The sequence below is a fragment of the Trichechus manatus genome, unplaced genomic scaffold (assembly GCF_000243295.1).
Source record: "Trichechus manatus latirostris isolate Lorelei unplaced genomic scaffold, TriManLat1.0 scaffold00024, whole genome shotgun sequence".
Taxonomy (NCBI): Eukaryota; Metazoa; Chordata; class Mammalia; order Sirenia; family Trichechidae; genus Trichechus; species Trichechus manatus.
This window is the reverse complement of record NW_004443960.1, coordinates 11,475,969-11,500,971: the sequence shown is the minus strand read 5'-3', so window position 1 is coordinate 11,500,971 and position 25,003 is coordinate 11,475,969. Positions and strand designations below refer to the sequence as shown.

The 25,003-nt window shown below is 44.0% G+C and overlaps 1 protein-coding gene across 1 annotated transcript in view; it reads right to left on the bottom strand.

Moving 5' to 3' along the window:
* Window positions 1-25,003, bottom strand: part of SNX29 (sorting nexin 29) — a 589,817-nt gene that overhangs the window by 343,558 nt on the left and 221,256 nt on the right. The window contains exon 14 of the mRNA XM_004373263.3: window positions 15,363-15,445. Within this exon, the coding sequence (XP_004373320.2) occupies window positions 15,363-15,445 (83 nt within the window). The remainder of the gene's footprint in view (window positions 1-15,362; window positions 15,446-25,003) is intronic.

The window sequence follows — 25,003 nt, the reverse complement described above, 5'->3', positions numbered from 1 at the left end:
GGAAACTGTTTTGCTCTGTTAACCTTCACCTAAAGCACAATAATATATTTTTTTTAAAAAATCAGAGAGGACACATGCTGGTTTCAAACCAAAAGGCTGACCCTGCACCCATGCCTTGACTCAGTGAAGATGCGTCTGGGAATCTTTCTCAGCAAAACAGAGCCCCCCAGGATGCAAGGACGCATGCACGCACAGGGGGCTTACTGCAATAGTTGGTATCAGCAAAAACCTGGAGGCAACCTAAATTCCATCCATAGAGGAAGGATTTTTAAATTACAGTATAGCCGTGGGATGTATCCCATTATGCAGATAACAGAAAGAATGATTTAGGATTACAGGTACCAATCTGGAGGAAGGTTCATGGTTGTTAAGTGATACACTGTTAACTGAAAAAAAAAAAAAGCAATCTATATCAGGGGTCAACAAACTTTTTTTGTAAAGGGCCAGATGGTAAGTATTTTTGGCTTTGTGGGCCACACAGTCTCTGTTGTAAATATTCACCTCTGTCACTGTAGGGTGAAAGCAGCCATGGACAATACATAAACAAATGGGTATCGCTGTGTTCTAATAAAACTGTATTTACAAAAACAGGTGGTGTACCTGTAGGCCATAGTTTTCCAACCCCTGATATAGACTGCAATCCCATTATTGGGAGGAAAAAAAAAAAAAAGGGTGTTTGTAGAGTATAGATTAGTGAAAGTTTACATACATCAATTAACTCTGGTTATCTATGAGGGTATTATCAGGGATATCATTAACTTCTTTATAAATCTCTGTATTGTTGGATTCTTTTAAAGAGTATGAATTACTCTCATTTTAAAAGTGGAATAAAATATTCAATTACAAAACAAATCAATGTATGAAATACAAGCTATCTAGTGATTGCTTTCACTGAAATCAATTCTAACATATTCAACCGATTTTTTTTTTTTTTTTGTCATCGCAAATAACAGACTGGATCTTCAGAAATCCGTATTTAATTGGATGCCAACTGTCAAGCAAAGAGCTCTCCATCCAGAAATTGCTGACAAATGGTGGAAAGAGTAATAACAAGTCAGGGGAAACCAAGAAAATAAATTTTATTCTCCTCTTCCAATAAGAGATCAAATGATATAAAAATAGTACTTTAAAATGTAAGTTCATTAACCTGGAATTCAGCATTAATTGAGCCATTTATGAAAAAACTATGGTGGAAAGGCAAGTGCTACTAACCACGTTTTCCAGATGAGGCAGCTGAGTTGATGCCACCCCAAGATGACATGACAATTGAAACATTAAGCCAGATTTGGACCACGGTCTGAATACTAATTTAATCAAATTCTCTTGGCCCTGACCAAAGCTGATAAAGAGCACAAATGTCCACAGTAAATCCAATCCTTCAGGCTACAAGGACGCCCTAGATTCACGAGGAAACAAGCATGGGACACAAAGCAATCGGGCTGCCTTATTCCCTTAAAAAGAAGGGTTACTTCTTGTTTACGTGGCTGCCGAGAACACACTGTGCTTTTAAAGGGTTGAGTAGAAACCTTCTTTCACATTCCATTTTTCACGTTTTTCCACTGACATTGACCCCGTGACTGCCATCGATAGCAAAGCCAGCGTCACCATCTCCCACGTGTTCTCCAGAAACAGAAGAGCTGCTATTTCAGAGGTGTGGCAAAGACAGCCAGCGTCCCCTACTGGCCACTCTCTTTCTTCCTTAGCAAGAAAAACACCATTATTTTTGCTGGGCCATTGGCTACCTAGGAGGAAAACAAAATATATTTCCCAGTATCCCTTGCAGCTATGTGTGGCTACATGAAAGTGTCATGTGCAAACTGCAGAAGAAAAGATTTGTGAACTTGAACATGTATAGCAATAAAAACCATCCAAAATGAAACACAGAGGAAAAAAAAAAATCAAGCAACAAGGTCAAGGCCATGCTACTAGCAAAGGGCAGAATAAGGAGCAAAGCCAGGTTGTTCTGTGCCAAACACATGGTCTAAACCATCATCCTGTAATTCTGCCTCATATGGACTGCATGGTGTCCCTGGGTGGTACAAATGGTTAACATGCTTGGTTGCTAACCACAAGGTTGGCAGCTCAAGTCCGCCCAGAGGTGCCTTGAAAGAAAGGCCTGGTGATCCACTTCCAAAAACTCAGCCATTGAAAACCCTACGGAGCACAGTTATACTCTGACACACATGGGTCGCTGTGAGTTGGACTCGACTCCATAGTAATTGGTTTATGGGCTCCCATAATCAATACTGTCCCTCTTTCCTCTGGCAAAGAGGTGAGGAAGGAGGCCAGACAGTAGTTGCCAGCTTGTATATGCATCAAACCACACTTCCGGTCATCTTGGGCCCATGTGTGACTGGTTATGTCAGGCACTTGCCATAATTTACACTCATCTTGTACCACTGCCTGATTTTCCTATTAAAATCCCTACCAAGTCTTTGTTGTTGCTGTTTTTCACCCTATCATAAAAAGTCCAAGGGTCCAGTAAGTGGGAGCGGGGCACCTAAACTGTTGCGGCAAGGGATGTTTGTCCTAAGAGTGTTCCTAACTACAAACCTCTCTGCCTGCCTTGAAGGATATAATCCAAAATGTTAATAATGGTTGAAAATGATTTTTATTTTCCTGTTTTTTGCTTGTCTCTATTGTTTTCATTTTTGAAAACTGTTTTTTAACAAGGAAAGAAAACGTAAATTGTTTTCAGCAATAAAGTTGTTGAAAAACCATTTGAAGGCAAGCCGTGGGGAGTTAAGCCCACTGCTTTGGGCCCCCAGGCCCAATGTTTGCTTGCTGTCTGTTCCAAATCCTTCCTTTTACCCAGAAGGAAGCCAAGACTACAGAAGTGAGGCCTCAGTACTGCATACACGGCTCTTGGTTGCCCAGCAATGGGACCCTGCACTCTGCTAACAGCATTATAATGAAACAAACCGCATGCAAATGAAGGCAAGAGTAATTAAAGGTAGAGCCGAGCTTGGCCTAATTGGCTCCACCTGGAGAAGGGAGCGCATTTCTGGGAGAAGCTGGTTCTCAAAAATGGTGAGATTATAAGGAAGGAATCGGAGAGGTATGAAACAGTGATGGGGAACCTCCCAAGGTGAGGACGCCTGGGTACGGCACGTACCTATAATGCCTCCCAGTTACTCTGGTCAAGTGCATCTAACTAGCACATCACGTGGCTGAACATCCACATCCCGCCTGTCCTGCTCACTGGCTAGCTGTCTGGAAGAAAATTTGGACCTTAGAGACCAACACTCCCTGTCCTGGAGCCCTGGTTACTGTGTGTACCCCATCACCCCAGGGTGTCACCTCCAGGTGGGCAGATACCGTGTCTTATTCATCTCTGTGTCAGGGCATCAAGCATCCAGGCCAGACCACTCACTTGACAATGATGATACAGTAACAATAATCTCACACTTAAACAGCATATACAGCACATGGCAGGGGCCTTCATCCAGGCAGTCTGGCCCCACTATACACACCTTCCTTGGTCTTTCTAGGTCTCAGTTTCCCTACCTGTAAAATGGGGATAACAACAGCATCTACTTGACCAGAAGGCTGCCTATTAAGCAGTTAACACAGGACCTGGCACATGTGCTTAATCAATATTAATAGCTGTTGTCATTATTATTATTAGGTGCTCAACAAATTCATTCATTCACCAAATATCACTGGATCACCTACCACGTGCCAGGCACTGTTTTAGAAGCTGGGTGCACAGCAGTAATCAAAACCAAGTCCATATCCTACTTACATAGCTTACTTCCAAAAAACCAAACCCACTGCCATCAAGTTGATTCTGACTCATAGTGACCCTACAGGACAGAGCAGAACTGTCCCACAGGGTTTCCAAGTCTGTAATCTTTACAGCAGCAGATAGCCAGATCTTTCTCCCATGGACCAGCTGGTGGGTTTGAGCCATCTACCTTCTGGTTAGCAGCCAAGTGCTTAGCCACTGCACCACCAGGACTCCTCAGAGCTTAATTAACCAAACCAACCAACCCACTGCTGTCGAGTTGATTCCAGCTCATAGCGACCTTGTAGGACAGAGTAGCACTGCCCCATAGAGTTTCCAAGGAGCAGCCGGTGGATTCAAACTGTCAACCTTTTGTTTAGCAGCCATAGCTCTTACCCACTGTGCCACCAGGGCCCCAGATGTAAACAGGACAAGTGAGTTTTCAGTTGTACGTGTGTTATATATCATGGAAGGTGCAGGTATGACTTTATAATTGTCTTTATTGACAGAGTATGTATGGTTTAAGGAGATGTGTACATTTGCCAAGTTGACTAGGGGTGGACTGTGATGATTAAGATTGTGTGTCAAGTTGGCTGGACCATGAGTCTCAGTGTTTATATGTGATCACTCCCATGATGGAATGTGCTGTGAGTAGCCAGATCACTCCCATGATGGAATGTGCTGTGAGTAGCCAATCAGTTGAAAAGGAGTTTCCTTGGGGGTGTGGCCTGGATCCAAATAGAAGCAGATGTTCTGGCTTTTTTGCTTGCTCTGGATCCTGTGGCTGTCTGTTGTTGGTCTGACCTCCGGTTCTTGGGACTTGAGCTATCACCTTATCTGCTGATCTTGGGATTCGTCAGTCTTCACAGCCTGTGAGCAAGAGCCCTGCTCTCCCACCTGCCGATCTTGGGTTCGCTGGCTTACTTACATCCTGGTAAATATTTATTGACTAAGTCACTAAAGAAAGGAAGTAGTAAAAGCCTAAGTGTATAAAGGAGGCAGTAACACTGAAGCTCTGAAGAGACCATCGAGGGGAGATGATAACAGAGGAATCACAGGGACTTCCCGAGGTAGTGATATCTCGATGGTCAACAGGGGGTGTGCCAGGCAGTAGGACCTGAGGATTCTACACAAAGTGAACATTAATTAGTACAAGGGTGAGAAGGCACTCTACAGCCAGGGCCGGGGTGCGAGTGAGTTTCCTCTGAAGCTCAAAGAATGGAAGTGAGGCCATAAGCCAGTGAAATAACCCCAGACAAGAGACGGGCTTTATCTCTTTGGAGAATGTCTACTTTTCCATTCAGTCCAAGAAAAAAGAAAACATTTAGATAAGTCACTCTCAGCCGAGGTACAAGGCATCATTACCCACTCAAGCAAAGCAAAATGACCGGGTGCCTTATGAAAGCTGTAATTAGAAACTTAAAACAGAGCAGTTTTCAAAACCGAAGTGGCATTTAACAAAACAAGCCACCTGTCAGCATCCAGGAAGGAGAGGAGCTGGAAACCAAAGGAGACTGACAAACTACACCACAATGATCACAATGCTGAGACGGCCCTAAAAAGTAACAGCGACGAACACACATCTGGCCTCGGCCTCTGAGGAGGGAGCCAAAGCACTCCAATTGCTCCTGATTTGTTTCTGGGCCTTTCTTTCCCACCAAAGAATAAAAAGGAAATGAACAGAAATCATGAATCGATACTCGGTATTTCCAGGCAATTGCTTTTGCAATGATTTGGGAGAGGAAAGTGTCCTGCCGGGGATAAAATCAGGTTGAGTAAATAGAACACTGGCCCTTATGGAAGTCTTGGGAGAGATACAAGAACATCCAGAACCAGGAGCTGGATCCTCTTCCACCATGACCCTGTATCTTTGGTGAAGCTTCTCCCAGGAGTACAGCACAAAGAAGTGGCACTGGGGGCCTTTAGCAACGCCCCACCCCTTCCACATAATTTTCATCAGCCTCACCCTCCCCAGAGCCATTTAGGGCAAGAACTACTGGCTGCCTACCCAATATCCATTTCCCTTTCTTATATTTCTTATGTGTCAATTAAGCAACCACATCTCCCAGCCTCCCCTGCAATTGGGAGTAGCCAAAGAGTTATATGTAGAAGTCGGTGGGTAAGGCTTCCAGAAAAGCTCCTAGAAGGAAGCTTAATATGCTTAACTCATGAAATTTCTACAGAAATTTGGCTGTGAAATGCACTATCTGCCCTTCCCCATTTCTGCTTCTACCTTCCTGAAATGCAGATGTGATGGCTGGAGCACTAGCCACCATCTAGGTATCATGAGGCAATAATGAAGCTAAAACTCCATGCACTAAGGATGGTAGAGCAGAAAGAGTGAAGCAGTCTGAGTTCTCAATGACTATGGAACCACCACATCAGCCTGGGACTACCTAATTCCAGACTGCCATTAGGTTAGAGTGTTATGGAATGAATTGTGTCCCCCTAAAATACGTGTTGGAATCCTAATCCCTATAGCTGTGGATGTAATCCTATTTGGAAATAAGGTTTTCATTGTTTTGTTAGTGAGGCCATATTAGCGTAGGCTATGTCCTAAGTTGAGTCCCTTCTGAGTTATAAAAAAAAAAAAAAAAGCAGATTAGACACAGAAGCAAGGACACAGTGGGGAAGACAGATGCCATGCAAGGATCCTCTATAAGACAAGGAATGCCTTGGGCCACCAACAAGGAAGGAATTGACACAGCCAAGACCTTACTTCAGACCTTTAGCCTCTGAACCATGAGAAAATAAATTTATGTTCTTTAAAGCCTCCCACTTGTGGTATCTGTTTCAGCAGCACTAGGTGACTAAGACAGAGAGAAAAACCACCTACCTTGTGGAAGTCACTGTTTTTTTATGCAGCCAAACCTAGTCCAACCTGATACACTATCTCAAATAAGCCCCAGCTCAGTAAGAATACAGTGCTTGCTATGCAGATGCTGTCTCAAGACAACATCTCAAAAAAATCCTTTCCTAACAGAACTGCTAAGCACTAAGCCTCTCCTCCATAAAAATTTCTGATCTCCCATTGTTCCCACATCCCTCCAGCTGTATGGTCATCTGTGTCTTTGCTACCCAACATCCTCTCTTCTCTTAACAGAATCCATCTCCTCTATCCAGGGACCTGCCCTTCTCCCATTCTCAATCCCAAGTGTTTGGATGGGGCTGCATCTAGCCCATTCCATTTCCATGAGTGGGCACATGAGCCTGGCTTGGCCCATCAGAGGTCTACTCTCCCCCACCCCACCCCTGCCACCCCAGGGATTATTTTAAGTAAAGCACGTCACTCAAGCTGGGTCAATCAGACTTAATTTGGAAACTTTCATGGGTGTTCTCAACTGCACTTGTAACTTCTAATTCTTTTTTTAAAAAATCAGAATTAAATATGGAAAAATATAAACATCTGTTAAATCTGGGCTGTAGATACACTGGGTGCTGGGTACCTTATTCCCTGGGTTTTCCGTACATTCTAATTTTTATAAATCAGACCTTTGACCATTGAGCCCTGCAGTATCTTGCTGGTGCTTGGCAGCAGTGACTTAGTGTGTAGCAAGGGCCAGATAGCGGGGCAACCTGTTCAAATTTTTGTTTAAAAGTCAGGAAACTAAGCTAACTGCACAAGTACTGTTTTAACAGAACAATGAATTGCAAAGCTTTCAAAGAGGTTTACTCTGAAATCATCACCATAATTATTCACCCACCTTCAGAAACTAGTTTACAGGTGTTTTGCTCACATGTCTTGACCCTACACAGCCTGGATGCCCTTCAGAATGTATCTCCCGTCTAAAATAACCCCAATAACTGCCTGGTAGTTTATATATGTCACCTTTTTTAAACTTAAAATGATTCTATAAAATCAATATTAGCATCTCTACTCTTCAGATGAAAATACTGAAGCTTTGAGATAAAAAAAATAATAATAATAACTTACTCTAAGAACACAGAGCTAGTAAATGACAGAGCTGAAATGTAACCCAGACCCAGCCAACTTGGAAAGCCTGGGCCTGTCCTTCTCCTCCATGCTATACTAGTGCCTTCCTCATGCTCCTTCTGGATGCAATGGCTTCTCTTTGCCCATGAAAGGAGGAGCCTTCGTGAAAGAAGGAATAGTGCCAATGGCATGCTGTGTCCACACACACCACTGCTACTGAAAAGTGGTCAGTCAGTCAACAGTTCTGGTTTTCCCCAAGTCTAATGGCCAATTCTAAGTCCCTCTCGCTCTGACCCGGTCCCCCATGTGACTGATGACACACAATTAGGTTTCAGTTATCCAGGGAGAAGAGGGAAATGGAGTGGAATTGTCTCAGGATAAAGTGAAGTGGTAGATGACTTGTATACCAATGTTCACAAGAGCATGATTCACAAGAGCCTAAATATCCATCCACTGAAGAACGGAACAACAAAATGTGGTCTATCCATACAAGGGAATATTATTCAGCCACAAGGCGAAATGAAGTCCTGACACGTGGGACAACATAGATGACCCCTGAAAACATTACACTGAGTGAAATTAGTCAGACACGAGGACACATATTGTATGGTCCCACTTATATGAAATGTTTAGAATAGGCAAATGCATAGAGATCAAAGTTTATTATTGGTTACCAGGGGCTGGGGGGGAGGGAGCAGTGGGGTGTTATTGCTGAAGGGGCACTGAGTTTCTGTTTGGGGTGATGGCAAAACATTTGGAAATGGATAGTGATGATGACTGCACAACATGGTAAAGGTAATTAATGTCACTGAATTAAACACTCAAAAATAGCTAAAATGGTAAATGTTTTGTTATATATGTTTTAACAAAATTAAAAAAAAAAAAAAGAAATCAAAGGCAATCGACTGCAGCAAAAGAAACAGAAAAAGAGATGACATAGTGGGTGGTGACCAGCTGAGCGACCCAGCAGGGCAGAGGTCACCCCACATGGGAGTGCATCTCTGGGTTAGCTCGTCATGTACCACCTCTGAGGCCCCCACATATCTCATCACCTAGAACACATCTGAGAGAAAGAACTTAGAGAAGGGATAACAGGAAGTGCTGGGGAAAACATGAACTTAGCAGACAGGCCTGGGTAGGAATTTTGGCTCGGTCACTTTCTAGGTGGGTAACCCTGAGCACATCGCCATCTCAAGGCCTTGGTTTCTTCACATCTGTAAAATGGCAACAGCAACATCAACCTCAACAGAGCCATTGTAAGAACAGAGATGCTGCCGGCAGTGAATCTGGCATGGGGTCTGGCACATTACAGGTACCTGATGAATGGGAGTTTTTGCTGATTTCTCTGAGTGGTTACAAGGCCTGTAGGCCCAGGTTGTCTGCATCATAGCACTTATTTGTAATGATCTATTTGTTTACATGTTTACTGTCCATCTCCCCCACTACACTGTCAGCTCAAGGGTAGAGTTTATGCCTGTCGTGTTCACTGAAGTCTCCCACAACTGTGCCCGGCACGTGGTGAGTGTTCAGTTCCAATTCGCTGAATGGATGAACGGCACCTGAGTTCATACTCAGCATAAGGCAAATGGCCTAACTTCTCAAGCCACCAAGTGTTCTTGGCATCTGTGGACAAGAATGAGGCAAGACAACAGAAGCAACTGCTAACGAAGCCTTACTTTACACTAGACACAGTGCTGGGCACTTTATACCCAGTTCTCTCAATTAATCCTCAAAACAGGGTTACAGGTGAAAATAATGTCCAAGAAGCAGTATTCCAAACAGGAAGGGGAGCAAAGACGAGGTCTCCTGCCTACAAACTCAGTCTTCTAGAAGCTGAAAGTCCTTTGAGACTCCACCCATTAAACCCACAAAACAGACAGAAAGGGACAAGAGGAAGAAGGGGTAGGGGGAAAGACAGAGAAAGAGAGGCAGGGAAGGAGAGAAGGGGGAGGGAAAGAGAGAGACAGAGACTGGGGGACAGAGAGGGAGAGAGAAGATGAACACCAGAGAGAACGGCTAGCAGCCCAGGAAAGCCTGGCTGTACCCAGAAGCAAGAATGAACTGATGGAAAAGAGATGGGTGTGCCTAGTGGGGAAGTTACTTGGAAATAAGAGAGGTCCTTGAGAAGGAAATGCAAGGCAGCTATGAAGAGCTCAGCAGCGGACGAGTTCCCGGGTCTTCAGTCCAGTGCACACGGAGAGTGTGCTCGCCCAGCCCAACAGCTTCTTTCAGTTTACCTCCAGCCAGATTCTTCTGAGCCCATGTTGTTTTGTGCCCTGGGACTACAGTTAGTACCTGGTTTTGACTCTCCCATGGTTTTGTCATTCAGAACTCTTCACTACAAGAGTCATAAAGCCCAAGTTAGTATGTTCAGAGCCTCTTGAATCCGTATTCATTCATTTAACAAACATTTGTGAGGATATACCATGGATCAAGCACTGTGTGGGGGCACAGCAGGGAAACACAGGCACAGCCCCTTCTCTTGGCGATTGCACACTGCTGGGTGGAATAAAGACAGTAAACATGTAAGGGAATAAACAACCCAGATACTTTGGGATACTGGTAAGTGCTGTGATGAAGGTAAAAGAGAGCCACCGGACAAAGACTGAGGGAGAGGGCACATCACGAGACAGGGTGGTCAGGAGGAGGTGACATCTGAACAAAGACCTGCATGACAAGGAAGAGGCAGCCACACAGAGGTGGAAGTAGGGGAGAGAGTATTTCAGCAGAGGGACAGCAAGTGCAAAGGCCCTGAGGTAGGAACCAGCCAACAAGTTAGGGGAAGAGCCTGAAGGTCAGTGTGGCTGGGGTAGAAAGAGCAAGGGGGAGGGTGGTAGGAAATGAGGCTGGTGAGTAGGGGAGAGCCAGATCACACTGAAGGCCATCTTCAAAAAGTCTGGGTTAGGAAACAATCAAAGAGTTTAAAGCAGAGGAGTGATGGGATCTGATTTATGTTTCCATGAGGTTCCATGTTTATCCTACTGGAAACACATACACACACAAGCTAGCTTTGAAAGACTGCTCTTCCTTGCAACCCAAGAAGCCTGCCTCAAACAAAGACATCTCTGCCTCCGTTCACACTGGGGGTGAGGACAGCAGGCCACGGAATGGGAGATGCCCGAAGCCTGCATGATTCAGGCTACAGGGCCAGGTGCTGCGCTGCATGCTCCTCTGAAGCCAGGCTGGCTCACAGAATCATTTAGCACATCACTCATCTTCATGGATTCAGGCTCCTGTCTGCCTTGATTTCTGGGAGCCTGGGGAAACTGAGGGCCCAGGGAGAGCAAGAAGTACAGGCAAGTGTGGAACCAGGAATTACCGAGCGCGCTGCACGCCAAGAGACATGCCACATTAGACAGCTAGGTGACTTCCTGTTTTCTTATTTCTTCTTTTGTTTCTTAGAGCTAACTTTTAAAACTGCTCCCAAGCCTCCTTCATCTATCAAATTCCTCCCACTAAGCCTCCTGTCCTCACTGCTGATTACTCTGATTGCCACCAGCAACAAGCCATTTCTCTCCCTTCCCTCCCTGGACCCATGGCAGATTAATTAAGTGGAGATGCCTATGAGAGCTTGCGGCTTTAAAATCCATCACTATGGAAGGGGACTTAGCATGGCCAGGACAGATTATGACAGTGGTATGTGCTTAATAAGAGGAAGTGGGGGGAAGATGGGCCTTACAGCACAGGAACAGACTCTGTGTACTTAGGAAGGCATACTCCAAAGATAGAACACCCTGTACAAGGACAGGATGGACTCCATATCCAGTAGGAGCTAATAGCCACGGAGCATATGAGCTAAAGAAACTCAACTAGAGCTTGACCATAGGGATGCAGGAGGTTGGTGAAATCACTGATAGTATTACTGGAAAGTTCTACTGGACTCTCACATAGGCACAGCTGGATTCAGGGGCTCAAAGGACATCATCAGAACCCATTTCCCCTGCCTTGCAGCTCATCTGCAATCCTCTGTTGCTTGCCTCATTCCAGCACCACAAGGAGACAAGAGGGCTACAGCGGCCCCAAATTCCCGAGCCCAAAAGGAAAGACAGAACTCCTTTCTTGATAGCCTATGAAAGCCCTGAGAGCCAGCTGGAGCCTGCTGCTTAGGTGAAATTGTGCACTACAGATTAGTAAGTAAGCACAAGTAAGTCCGTGCATACCTTGCTTATTGGGAAATCTGTCCTTGCTGGCAGGAGCATCTCTTCTTCAGTACAAAGATCAAGCTCTGATTCTCACACAGATGCACCTCAGAACATTCCAGGAGAAGCCCAACATCTAGCAAGACTGCTTGGCTCTCTCTCTCCAATGTCTCCCTGCCCCTGCTCCTCCAACTCCCAAGACACCCCAAGCCACCGCAGCCTGGTCAAGGCCCATACTCAATGTCTTCAACAAACTGAGTCAGCAGCTAGCTGAGGTTGAGGAGTGAGTCCTAGCTTTCCTGACTAACAGAATGACATGCTTGAAATTTATGTAAACATTCTTGAAAGGAGGCCGAAGTGCAGTTTTTGAAACAGTTGCCTCCTAATAAGACTGCTTCACGGTGTCTTGCACATAAGTGGTGCTCATTAGTATTTATTAAGTGCTAGAAGGGGTGGATTGCGGGACCTAAATGAACAACAGGGCATCTGGTACATGGCCCATGCTTGAGGGCTTTCATCAAAACCTTCCCACTGAAGGATGACTCCTGAGCAAGGTGGCATGGTCTTAAATCGCACAATGAGAAACAGTAGTATGAGGCTGCTGCTGTACAGAGTACTAGAAGACGTTTCAATCCACTGCAGGGCTAGCTGAAATGAGCTCGACTGTTTCCTGAAATGGCTTATACCCAGGCCTTGGTTTAGAGCATTCAGACTGGGTCTTAGGACAGGGAACTTTGGCTGCAGTGAGAAATCATTCTCTACATTGTCTGCTCTGTGTGCCCATTTTCAGGGAATCTCTCCAAAAATCCTCCTACTCAGAAAAGTATTTTGTAATGTGTGGGTTTTTAAATCAAAAGCAAGACGAATGGTGCTTCTTTTTTTCTTGGTTTAACTTTCTTACTGCACCAAACCAAAGCAAGGTTCTGCAGGGGAGAGTATAGACTTCTCAAAGGTGTAGGCCACCTGCATCAGACTCACATACCTCGGTGTGCAAATCTAGAGCCCCAGCCCAAACTGACTAAAACAACGTCCAGACGCAAGGTCCTGGAAAGAGGCATGTTCAACAGGCTCCACAGGTAATTCTTTTGCACACTGCAGTTGAACAATTTTACGCTGAACAATTTTACAATGCAAAGAACCAGGGATTTGGAGAAAAATGACCTGAGTTCAGTTTCCATCACTGACCCCTGTGCAAGTCCCAGAAGCTCTCCTGAGCTTCCAATAACTCATTTTTCAAAATAGAGGGAAAATATCTACTCATCGCATGGTTATTGAGCCAAATGAGAGTACACTTGAACTTGCCTGGAAAGGCTAAAGGGATAGACAAATAGTATCTATTCAAAACATGAACGTAACGAATGACTACAAAAGCCAGGTACTGGGAAAACAAAGATGAAAGGATACGAGCAAGTGAGAAGACCAGCATATACATCACTCGCACACTGAAATGAATTCAGGCCATAAAAGCAATACCCGTACGAAAAGAGCTATGGGCCGTGCAGGAAGACATGATTCATTCTGCACTGATAACCCCCAGACTGGTAATGGTTACAGACCAACCATGAACGAGGCCACGCATTTATCAAAAAAGTATCACCGACATATTGATCCAAACAAACTGGTACCGTAAGAAACACAAAAGTTTTGAGGAAAAGTCAAGCCTTGTTAATATTACTATGCAAGCTATTTCCAGATTCCAATCCTGTTTCTTTCCACCACAAAGAAAAATGGCTACCATTTATTAAACACCTATGATATACCAGGTATCATACTGCAAGGGAGCCCTGGTGGCACAGTGGTTTAGCGCTCGGCTGCCAACCGAAAGGTCGGCAGTTTGAACCCACCAGCCACTCTGTGGGAGAAAGATGTGGAAGACCGCTTCCGTAAACACTACCCAAAACCAAATCCATTGCCGTCAAGTTGATTCCGATGCATAGTGGCCCTATGGGACAGTGCAGAACTGCCCCACCGGGTTTCCAAGGAGCGACTGGTGGATTCGAACTGCTTAATCTTTTGGTTAGCAGTCAAGCTCTTTAACCAGGGCTATGGGGCAGTTCTACTCTGTCCTATAGGGTTGCTACAAGTCAGAATCAACTCAATGGCAATGGATCTGGTTTTCATTTTGGTACCACACTGCAAGCTTTTCGTTCACTGTTCTGTTAAATCCTCACGACAACGCCATGACATGAGTATGACGTTTGCTCTTACAGATAGGACACTGACTGCAAGAGGTTAAGTGATAGTGAGTGAGCCTGAATTCAAATACAGGCCGGGCTGACTCCTGAAATCTGTGAGAGTGGAATGTCCACCCCTCTGTTAAAGTCCACACTCCAAGAGCTCATCTTTGTTTAAGGATATCTTGTTGTGGTCAGTTGGCTGAAGGCTGCAACACACTTCAGCCTAAATTAAAGACCCCTTCTTCCGGATGACCTGAGAAACACTTCAGGACATTCATGACAGCTAAACAGTAGCCAAAGTACCGAGAGAGAAAGCATATGGCACCACCTCATTTCAGTGAGACCTTGGTCAAGTGACCATCTGTCTTAGTTATCTTGTGCTGCTATAACAGAAAGACCACAAGGGGGTGGCTTTAACAACCAGAAATTTATTTCTCACGGTTTAGGAGGCTAGAAGTCTAAATTCAGAGCACTGGCTCTAGGGAAGGCTTTCTCTCTCTGTGTCGGCTCTGGGGGAAGGTCCTTGCTTCTTAGTTCCTTTGCTATCTTCATGTGGTATGTCATCTATCTTCCCTCCATCTCTGCTTCTTTGCTTCCTTGCTTAGTCTGCTCTTTTTATATCTCAAAAGAGACTGACTGGAGACACACCCTACACTAATACTGTCTCATTAACATAACTAAGAAAAGCCATTCTCAAATGGGATTATAGCCACAAGTATAGGGGTTAGAATTTACAACACCTATTTTAGGGGGGCACAATTCAGTCCATAACATCATTCTTCCATCTACTTGTATTTGTGATTAATCTTATCAACAATAATAGCAGCACAAATTTACTCAGGATTTACTCTTTGGTAGGCATTATACTAAGATGTTTCATGGGCTGCCCCATTAAGTAGGTGCTGTCAACTAACCCCATTTTACAAATGAGAAAACTGAGGTACAGACAGATTAAGAAAATTAACCAGAGCTGGGGTTGAAACCTGGTCAGCCTACATCCAGAGCTCTGATTCTGTACCACGTTGGTGTTCTGCCACTTGCACCTTCTTGGCCTAATATGACTTAGCATATTATCACAACCATGCAAGGTTCACTACCTTACAGTGCCTCAAGATTCCAGTCATAAAATTCTCTAAGAGCACAGACTGATAGACTGTTGCAAACAGTCTAATAAATGAGTCTTAAAATATTAGTAATACATTTTGCAGGAATATGCAGTGGGATTTTCCACCGGATTAATCTTCTGGAGTCCCGACTGCACCATTTTTCTAATTCATTCTCATATTCACTCATCCCATGTTGAGGGACGACCACGTGCCCAGCACAGGGGTAATAAAGATGAAAAAGCTCAGTCCCTGCTCGCCCAGACTCAGTCTCCTGCTCACCTTCGGCTGTTTGTCCTTCTCTCTTCAGCATCTGGACAGCTCCTACATATTTCTTCAGCTGGACTTTGAGTACCTCGTTTTCTCTGCAGGTAAACGAATGTAAAAAAAAAAAAAAAAAAGTATTTAAAAATCAGCAATTTAGACCTGGGACAGAGAAAATCTATGTAAAAGAAAAACACATAATGTACTTCTTATAAATATTAATTTATCCTCTGTTTTAGAGACCATCATTGGAATACATTATGTTCCAAGGCCCATTTGTGGAACGTCTTAAAGAGCCATCCTTTCACAATGGAGAGAAGCGCTAACTGGTTCTGTGGCTGTTGTCAGCTGCCATCAAGTCGATCCTGATTCACAGTGACACTATGCGTGCAGGGTAGAACTGCACCATAGGGTTTCCAAGGCTGTGACCTTTTGGAAGCAGATCACCAGGCCTATCTGCCGAGGCACCTCTAGGTGGGTTCAAACTGCCCGTCTTTCAGCTAGTAGTCAAGCACTAGTGCCCACAAACTCAGGACGCTGACACGTGCTGTGCTCGGGTTGTTTGAATCTATCATCTGTCAGGCACCTGCGCTACATCAGGCACTCTGTAATATTTTCCCCATAGTACTGAAGCAGCACTAAATACTGTGTATTCACCCAGAGAATATCCTTAACATTTCTATTAAGAGCTATATATATTGAACACTTACAATTTTCTAGGCAGTATGTCAAGTGGTTAAAAATCACGACACTGAATCTTTCCAAGAGTACTATAGGGACGCATTATCACAACTTCCATTTTGCAGATGAGGAAACTGAGGCCTACAGCTGAGAAGCAGCTGACAAACTCCATATCCACCACCTCCCCCCGCCCCCAGAACATGGAGCCCAGGTTCTGACAAGTCCCCACTCTACTGAATTCACTGCCTGGATGGATACACTGCCTGGGGAAAGAATATGAAAGTCGGGAGAAATCCACCATGTTGAGTATTTACACACTCAACCCATTCCCAGAGCTCAGGCTTTACATATGTAACCTCACTGCATCAAATATGCAGTCATTTGTTCATCCATTTGTTTCCACTCAGTGGGAAAATGTGTATTAAGTGCCTGCAATGTGTCAGGCACAACAACCTTGTACTATTCTCCTCATTTTACAAACGAGGAAATGGGCACAGAGAGGGTAAGATCTCTGACAAGGACACGAGTAAGGTACACTGCCGGGATCCAAACTCAGGTCTCTCTGCCCTCAAAGCCCACATGAGCCTTCTCCAGCCCCTTTGAGATATGGACTTGGTTTCTCACTGGCTGGTGCAGTGGTCAAGAGCTCGGCTGCTAACCAAAAGGCTGGTAGTTCAAATCCACCAGCCGCTCCTTCGAAACCCTATGGAGGCAGTTCTACTCTGTCTTATAGAGTCATTATGAGTCAGAATGAACTCAACGGCAATGGGATTTTTTTGTCTCACTAGCTACACCCAGAGAGAAGTGACTCTTCCAAATTTTCTGTTTCAGTTGCCCAGTGCCTTGAGCCCCAGTTCCTTTAAACATGCTAGAATCGTTTTTTCTTTCCTCACAATGAAGAGCTTTAAGAGTGGGCTTCTTTTTTGATTATAAAAATTAAAATGCTCAATTAAAAATAAGCAAACAATCAGAACACATTTAAGAAGAAATGTAAAAATCAGCTGAAAATCCAACACCTTGTAATAAATGCCATTAATGTTTTTATAGCCATCCTATCATACTTTTCTCTAGGCACAGGTATAAACATTCACTCACAATATAACTGCAAATATACAATCATACAGAGTTTATGAAATGAGATCACATTATAAACTTCTCCACTACTTGGTAGTCTCGTTAGCAGTTCACTACAGCAAGGCTCTATCTCAGTACCATTCCTCTGAATGGATACGCCACACACTTAACTGAAAAACCTAGGAGTGCCCATTACTGACTCTGTTTGTCTGTCCATTTTCAATATATCTGACTACCTCCTGGCCTACAAACACAGCAATTTGTTTTTCGTTTTATATTTCAGCACTATATTTTAGAAGAAAAAACCCATCAGGATCAAATGCAGGAATTACCATATACATAGGTATCTCCTGAGAACTCCACACTCATCGCAGAAGCTTTAGAGAAAGTAAGCCACAAAGGAGTCCCTTATTTATCTCGCATATCCTAAACAGCCTGTCATGGATGTTTCTACAGGTGTCTGCATTTTCTCTGTCTGTGGTATGAATGGAAACCCTGGTGGCGTAGTGGCTAAGAGCTACGGCTGCTAACCAAAAGGTTGGCAGTTCGAATCCATTGGCTCTCCTTGGAAACCCTATGGGGCAGTTCTACTCTGTCCTATAGGGTTGCTATGAGTCAGAATCAACTTGAAAGCAACGGGGTTTTGGTGGTATGAATAGCAAGTGTTTGAAATTGAACTACGAACAAGTCCTGAAAAGGTTTGCAGGAAGGAGACTCTTCCAGACATACATGTACTGCACAGCTTGTTTTCTCCGATTTCTTTAGCCAGAGACTCGTCACCAATTCTGGTCTACTCCCAGTCTCCACATTTGAATGCAGGTCACCTATTATCTTAAAACTAGGGACAGGAAGCAATTTGTATGTTTCTACATGGCGTAACTTTAACAATAGTGCATGGAACAAAATCTTCCAAGAGGCCAAGCAGGCAGGTTCCATTAGGGGAGACTGATGGGTGTGCCATGCTGATATCTGGCTGCCAGGACTCATCTCATTGTTCCCATTAGTCAGGTGGACCCTGCTCCTTCGTTCATCTTAAACTCTGCTGTCAGCACAGAAATGTCTCAGGCAACTGCTTTTCCTCTGCTTTGGATCAATCTTCTAATACCATGTTAAGACTGTCTAAAAAAATCAGACCTAACAGATTAAAAAAAACAGGAAGATTTTTAATATGAATCCAACTTCCATCAAATGGATGAGAAGCCGTGGGGAATGAATCAAACCACTGGATGGACACCTTCAGGAGCCACCAGTTCACCACCATCAACTTTATACCAATGAACTTGTTGGCCAATGGTAGGGAATTAACACTTTCAGGCCATACAAACCCACTGCCATAGAGTCGATTCCAACTCATAGTCACCCTACAGGACACAGCAGAACTGCCCCATAGGGTTTCCAAACCTGTAATCTTTATGGAAGCAGACTGCCACATCTTTCTCCCACAGAGCAGATGGTGAGTTTGAACCAGTGACCTTTCAGTTAGCAGCCAAGCACTAAACCACTGCACCACCAGGGCTCCTTTTCAGGTCAACAAAAAAACTCGTTGCCATCAAGTTGATTCCAACTCATAGCCACCCTACAGGACAGAGTAGAACTTCCCCATAGAGTTTCCAAGGAGCAGCTGATGGATTCAAACTGCCGACCTTTTGGTTAGCAGCCGAGCTCTTAAGCCAATACCTTCTGAATGAAACTCAAACACTCGAGTGGCTAGCTCACTGACGGCTCCAAAGAGGCACCTGCTCCTGGCCCCCAGACAAGATCATGCCCCGTTTTTACTTTTTATTTTGAAATAATTATAGATTCACAGAGACTGAGAGGTCCTGTATACCCAGTTTCCCTCAATGGTACAATACCAAAAACAGAACACTGGCCTTGGTACAATGTGGATGCAAAGCTGAACAAGCCTATTACTTCAACTGCTGCGCATACTAACCCTTCGCCATAATGTGTTTCTTAAAATGAATGAGACCTAACAGAGCACAGCAGTCAGACAGGGTATGTCAATGTGTAAAGCAAACCAAGTACAAGCCAAAAGGAAGCAGGAGTAGGGTGCAGCAGCAAACGGGAGAGTTCTTACCCTTTCTGCTATTGTGAGCAATGCTGCAATGAACATGGGTGTGCATATGTCTATCCATGTGACGACTCCTATTTCTCTAGGATATATTCCTAGGAGTGGGATTGCTGGATCATACGGTATTTTATAGTTAAATTTTGAGAGTTCTTTATATATTCTGGATACAAGGCCTTTGTCAGATACATGATTTGCAAATATTTTCTCCCAGTCTCTAGCTTGTCTTTTCATACTCTTAGCAATGTCTTTCACAGAGCAAGCCCAATTTAACAATTTTCTATTGTGGATCATGCTTTTGGTGTTGTATCTAGGAACTCTTTACCTAACCTCAGGTTAGGCATGAAAATTGTCTCTAAAATGAAAATTTTGTTGTAAAAGTTTTATAGTTTAATGCTTTATATTTATCTATGATCCAATTAAGGCCACCTGGGTTGCACAAATAGTGAAGTACTCAACTGCTAGCCAAGAGGTTGACAGTTCTAACCCACTCAGAGGCACCTCAGAAGTCAGGCCTGGTGATCTGCTTCTGAAAGGCCACAGCCCTGGAAAGTCTATGGAGCCATTCTACTCTGCACACATAGGGTCACGATGAGTCATAATTGACTCAATGGCATTAACAACAGCAGCATGATCCAATTTGAGTTAAATTTTGTATAAGGTATGAGGTATAGGTTGAGGGTTATTTTTGTTTGTTTGTTTGTTTTGTTCCTTTTGCATACGGATGTCCAACTATTCCAAAACCATTTGTTGAAAAGACTATCTTTTCTTGATTAAATTGCCTTTGTACTTTTGTCAAAAATTCATAGACCATATGTCATGGTTAAGATTGTGTGTCAACTTGGATGGGCCATGATTCTCAGTGTTTATATGTGAACACCCCCATGATAGGAGCTGCTGTGAGTAGTCAGTTGAAAGGGAGTTTTCTTGGGCATTTGGCCTGCATCTGAATATAAGTGGACATTCTGGCTTTTGCCCTCTCTGCATCCTGCAGCTGCCTCCTGTTCATCTGACTGCTGGTTCTTGGGACTTGAGCTAGCAGCTTACATGCTGATCTTGGGATTTGTTGATCTTCACAGCCTGTGAGCAAGAGCCCTGCCCTCTGACCTGCCAATCTTGGGTTTGCCAGCCCCTGCAACTAAGTGAATCAGGAGAAGCCTTGCGGTCTTGCCTGGAGATCTTGGGATTCGTCGATTTTCACAGCTTGTAAACAAGGGTCCTGCTCTCCAAACTGCCGGTCTTGGGTTCACCAGCCCCTGCGGCTACGTGAATCACGAGAAGCCTCTACCCTGATCCATGGACTTGGGACATTCCAGCCTCTACAACTGCGTGAGCTGTTTCCTTGATATAAATCTATCTCTCTCTACATATATACACACTTTACTGGTTTTGCTTCTCTAGAGAACCTAGCCTAAGACACCATATTTTCATCCATACATACATACATATAAAACATTTGCCATTTCAACATATTTTACACGTACAATTCAGTGACATTAATTATGATCATCATATTGTAAAACCATCACCACTATCTGTTTCCAAATTTTACCACCACACTTAACAGAAGCCCAGTGCCCCCTAAGCAATGACTCCCTACTGCACCTTTACTTATAGTAATGTTTGCTTAATCATCTTTCTTAAAAGAAGAGATGTAAAGCTACAGCAATCAAAACAATCTTTGCCTTCTTCCTAGCAAGGCTGGGGGGTGTCTGAGTGTTTGCTATAAAAAGGCGTTCATACATTCTCATTCATTCATTCATTCAGCAGGTATCTATTGAGGGCCAGGCAACGATCCAGAAGCTGGAATGCAGCAACAAACACAAAAGACAAAACTCCCTATTTTCTTAGAGCTTTATTTATTCCCCTATTTTAAAATTTTATTGTATTTTTCTGTTTGCATAGGTTCAGGGCTGTTGTTGTGTGTCAGGTGCTGCCAAGTCATTTCTGACTCATAGCGACCCTATGTACAACAGAACAAAACACTGCCCAGTCCTGCACCACCCTCACAATCGTTGTTATGCTTTAGCCCATTGTTGCAGCCACTGTGTCAGTCCATCCCCTTGAGGGTCTTCCTCTTTTTCACTGACCCTCTACTTTACCAAGCCTGATGTCCTTCTCCAGGGACTAGTCCCTCCTTATAACATGTCCAAAGTATGAGACAAAGTCTTGCCATCCTCGCTTCTAAGGAGCATTCTGGCTGTACTTCTTCCAAGACAGATCCGTTCATTCTTCTGGCAGTCCACGGTATATTTCAATATTCTTTGCCAACACCATAATTCAAAGGCATCAGTTCTTCTTTGGTATTCTTTATTCATTGTCCAGCTTTCGCATGCATATGAGGTGACTAAAAACACCATGGCTTGGGTCAGGTGCACCTTAGTCTTCAAGGTGACATCTTTGCTTTTCAACACCTGGAAGAGGTCTTTTGCAGCAGATTTGCCCAATGCAATGTGTCTTTTCATTTCTTGACTGCTGCTTCCATGGGCATTGATTGTGGATCCAAGTAAAATGAAACCCCTGACAACTTCAAACTTTTCTTCGTTTATCATGATGTTACTTATTGGTCCCGTTGTGAGGATTTTTGTTTCCTTTATGTTGAGGTGTAATCCATACTGAAGGCTGTGGTCTTTGATCTTCATCAGTAAGTACTTCAAGTCCTCTTTGCTTTCAGCAAGCAAGGTTGTGTCATCTGCATATCGCAGGATGTTAATGAGTCTTCCTCCAATCCTGATGCTGCGTCCTTCATATTTCAGCTTTTGCTCAGCATAAAGACTGAAAAAGTATGGTGAACGAATACAACCATGACGCACACCTTTCCTGATTTTAAACCACGTGGTATCCCCTTGTTCTGTTAGTCCACGTACAGGTTCCTCATGAGCACAATTAAGTGTTCTGGAATTCCCACTCTTCACAATGTTACCCATAATCTGTTATGATCTACACAGCTGAATGCTTTTACATAGTCAATAAAACACCGGTAAATATCTTTCTGGTATTCTCTGCTTTCAGCCAAGATCTATCTGATATCAGCAATGATATCCCTCATTCCACATCATCTCCTGAATCTGGCTTGAATTTCTGGCCATTCCCTGTCGATGTACTGCTGCAACTGCTTTTGAATGATCTTCAGCAAAGTTTTACTTGTGTGTGATATTAATGATACTGTTCGATAATTTTTGCATTCCTTTGGATCACCTTTTTTTGGAATGGGTAAAAATACGGATGGATCTCTTCCAGTTGGCTGGCCAGCTAGCTATCTTCCAAATTTCAGACAACCTGGTTGAAACCTGGGTTCAAATTTCAGCTCTCATTCTTATCAGCTGTTTGTCACCACCTCAGTACTAGTAGTAGAGGCAGCAGCAATAGCAACATCTAACTCTTACACTGTGCTTACTGGGCACTAGGTATTGTTTTAAATGCTTCTTTGGTGAGCAGCCTCTAAGATATCCCCCAGTGATCCCTGCCTCCTGATATTCATACTCAGGTGCAGTCTCATCCGTTGAACATGGGTTGGACTTATATTTGCTTTTAACAGCAGAAGTGATGAACTGTCCCTTCCAAGACCAGGTTATTAAAAAAAGACAGTGATTTCCCCTGATCAAAAGGAAGAAAATCTGAAATAGAATTTCCAATTTTCAGTGGAATCTAGACTTTCTAGAGCCATTAAGGCTGGATGAACACCTAAAACTATTGACCTGAGATAATCTTTAAACTTTAAACCATAAACTAAAGCTATTCCCTGAAGTCTTCTTTGAAACAAAAAAATAGCTTCTCTTAGTAAATGACGTCTGCTTGGAGCACTGTGCTCTTTTAAAGAATTATCTATGTGAGATCAAATTGACAACAGCAACTGGAAAAGTTGCAGATGCTGAGAGGGCAGTGACTTTAAGATAACGGTGGTGAAAAAATTTGGAAAACATAGCAAGAATAATAGTACACCTTGAAGAATGTGGCCAATGTCACTGAATTGTACATGGAGAAATTGTTGAAAAGTATCTTTGGCTATGTATATTGTATACATGTATATGTATATTTTCACTAAAATTTTTTAAAAGTTTAAAAAAAAAAGACAGTGACATCCATCTTGAGTGTTCTCTGGCTCCTGTTTGACAAAACACTCCCTCAAGCGTGTTCTTTCTCTCTGATCACCAGCTGCCATGTTATGAGGGCACGAGGCAGCCTGTAGAGAGGCCCACATGGCGAAGAATGAGGCCTGCCAGCAGTCAGGGGAGTGAGCATGCGCAGACTCCCCAGCCCAGTGGAACCTTGAAATATTGGCAGCTCCACCCAAACCCGCCCCTACTACAGCCTCATGAGAGAACCTGAGCCAGAGGCACCCAGCTAAGCCAGGTCCAGATTCCTGACCCACAGAAACTGTGAGATAATGAACACTTCTTGTTTCCATCTGCTCAACTTTGGGGTAACAGATAACTAATAAAATTTTGTTGTTGTTGTTGTTGTTAGGTGCCGTGGAGTTGATTCCGACTTGTAGTGACCATATAGGACAGAGCGGAACTGCCCCCATAGCATTTTCTAGGCTGTAGTGACCCTATAGGACAGAGCAGAACTGCCTCCATCGGATTGTCTAGCCTGTAATCTTTACAGGGAGCCCCGGTGGCGCCATGGTTAAGAGCTATTGCTGCTAATCAAAAGGTTGGCAGTTTGACTCCACCAGTCGCTCCCTGAAAACCCGATGAGGCAGTTCTCCTCTGTCCTATAGGGTCGCTATGAGTGGGAATCGACTCAACAGCAGTGAGTTTGGTTTGGTTTGGTTTTTTAATCTTTATAGAAGCAGGTCACCAGGTCTTTCTCCCGCAGAGCTGCTGGGTGGGTTCAAATTGCCGTCCTTTCAGTTAGCAGCTGAGCACTTAACCTTTGTACCACCAGGGCTCTTTAATAAACCTTTACGTGTGTTAATTCATTTAATCCTCACAACAGCATAGGAAGTATTTTTATTTCCAATTTTGAGCTTAGGAGCAGGGAGGTAAAAATTAGAGAGGTCAAATAACTTACTCAAGGTAACTAAATTTCTCTGACCCTCCATTCCTTCATCAAGGTGAAAATCTAGCAATCTTTGAACAATTGCACATCTGACCAAATGTGCACAAGGTAAATGTCCCTCTCTGCACCTCAGTTTACCCACCTAAATAATGAGAGAATACTAAGGACCTCACAGGGTTGTTACAAAAAGTACATAATTCATTCAACAAATACTTTTCTGAGCCCTACTATGTACCAGGCATTGTCCTAGGCAACAGGAATGGAAGGACAAGACAGACTAGGTTCCTGCCCTCATGGAGGTTACATTCACAAAGGGGAGGTGGTCAAATCAGTCAACGAATAAGTATGGATGTTTCAGATAACAATACACGCTACAAAAAATAAAGCAACGCCAAGAGGCACAGAGTGAGCAGTTTTAGGCAGGATAGTCTGAGAAGGTTTTTCTGAAAGGTGACAAATGAGTGAAGAAGCCCACCCTTGAGAGTTGGGTGGAGGGCCTGTTAAAATGCAGATTCTGATTCAGGAGGTCTGGGGTGGGGCCTGAGCCCCTGCATTCCTAACAAGCTCCCGGTGATGCCAACACTGCACGTCCTTGGACGGATGACACCACATAGAGCAGCAAGGTGCCGAGCACAGGAAAGAGCAAGAGGAGAAGCGCCAAGGCAAGGCTGAGCCTGGCATGTTCCCGGAAGCCAGACAGCCGGGAAGCCTGCAGCAGGGCGGTGAGTGGGCCTGCCCTTCTAAGCATGAAGGGCAGCCAAGGGCACTGAGTGGGACTGCCCTTCTAAGCATGAAGGGCAGCCAAGGGCACTGAGTGGGTCTGCTCTTCTAA